Consider the following 1,665-nt stretch of genomic DNA (forward strand, 5'->3'; position numbering starts at 1 on the left):
CACGCATGTACAGTGCGATTGAAACTTCGTGGCCCATGCGCAGAAGTAGGTATTTTGTGGAAGAGCCACACTCAAGGGGCCAAAGAGCCGCATGTGGCTCGCGAGCCGCAGTTTGCCGACCACTGTTAGGAAATTGGGAATTGAGAAGAAAAGGCTGTTTGGGAGGAAGGTAGAGGAGACTGATGGGCAGAGACCTGGGATCTCACCCCTTTCTCTCTCTCTCTCCCAACAGTGGGCGTTCTACCTGTTCCTGGTTAAGTGCACCATCAGCATCTCCACCTTCTTGCTCCTTTGTTTCATCTTGGCCTTCCATGCCAAAGAGGTCCAGGTAGGGTGGGCCCCGCCCCAACCCCTTCCTTTTGCCGCCAGCCCCCACCACGCCCTGTCAGCTCACACTTTCCATCCTCCTCCTCCTCCTCCTCCTGGGCTGAGTAATGAGGTTCCTCTGCCCTGAGATGCGTCCACACCCTCACCCACTGGAATGGGATGAACCGTGGACAGACCAACAAGGCCTCCTGGAGCAGCCCCGTCCCTTCCTCCACCCGCTGCCCCGTTGCCCCTGCACACTCATGGATGCTGAGCTCCTGCCCCCAGGCCTCTGTCCACTCTGCCCCCAGGCGGCCTCACTCCAGGCCTGGCCTCCCAGATTTCTGTCCTCCATACCTGAGCCCCCACCTATTCCAATCCCAAGCAACCCGAGACCCCGGGTGTGTGCCCACAGGCCCTTCCCCACTCCCGAGCTCCCCTCTGTGCCAATGTCCCCCTGACTCAGGAGCCCTTCCCACCCCTTTCTCCCTCCAGTGTCATGTCTCTCCACCCCTGGCCCCCTCAGATGCACCCCCACCCCCAGATCCTGTTCCCTCCTCCCTTCCCCCATGTAAAATGGGGTTACTGGCCGTGTGCGGTAATGTCCCTCGCAGGGCTGGTGTGTAAGCGGTGCTTGGTAAAAAGTACACGTTCTCGCTCACAGCAGTCATTTGAGCAGTGGAGTGCCCTGGGTTTGTAGCCTGGCGGTGCCACTGCCCACCTGGGGAACCTGGGGGACCTGGGCCTCAGCTCCCACACCTTTAAATGGAGGTACTAACGCTTCCAACCCCATGTGCTGGGAGCGTTCACTGAGTCACAGCATGTACGCAGTGCCCTGCACGTCCAAATGCCCCCTCGGTGTCAGCTGTGGTCGTGGCTAACGGTATGCCCACCACGGTCACCACACACATGTCCCAGAAACAGGACTAGGAGGCGGCTCCATGGATGCGGAGGGTACGCTCCAGGAAGGCAGGGGTGTCTGTCTGTTGTTCCCATCAATACATAGAACAATCTCAGGCACCTGGGAGCCCCACTAGGTGTTCCTGGCCGAACGTTCTGGAAGGGGGCTGACCTAGGCGGGAGGGGAGAAGTGGGAGACATGTCCTCCTCGAGTGCTGCAGCCCTGCTCCGCGCCCACCCTCCGCAGCCCCACGCCCCGCTCCAGGAAGGCAGGGGTGTCTGTCTGTTGTTCCCATCAATACATAGAACAATCTCAGGCACCTGGGAGCCCCACTAGGTGTTCCTGGCCGAACGTTCTGGAAGGGGGCTGACCTAGGCGGGAGGGGAGAAGTGGGAGACATGTCCTCCTCGAGTGCTGCAGCCCTGCTCCGCGCCCACCCTCCGCAGCCCCACGCCCCG

At 60.7% G+C, this 1,665-nt stretch overlaps 1 protein-coding gene across 1 annotated transcript in view; it reads left to right on the top strand.

Annotated features, from left to right (window-relative positions):
* KCNN4 (potassium channel, calcium activated intermediate/small conductance subfamily N alpha, member 4) overlaps positions 1 to 1,665 on the top strand; it is a 15,401-nt gene that overhangs the window by 6,586 nt on the left and 7,150 nt on the right. The window contains exon 2 of the mRNA XM_014533510.1: positions 233 to 448. Coding sequence (XP_014388996.1) covers positions 233 to 448 — 216 coding nt within the window. The remainder of the gene's footprint in view (positions 1 to 232; positions 449 to 1,665) is intronic.

This window comes from Myotis brandtii, unplaced genomic scaffold (genome assembly GCF_000412655.1).
Source record: "Myotis brandtii unplaced genomic scaffold, ASM41265v1 scaffold987, whole genome shotgun sequence".
NCBI classification, from domain to species: Eukaryota; Metazoa; Chordata; class Mammalia; order Chiroptera; family Vespertilionidae; genus Myotis; species Myotis brandtii.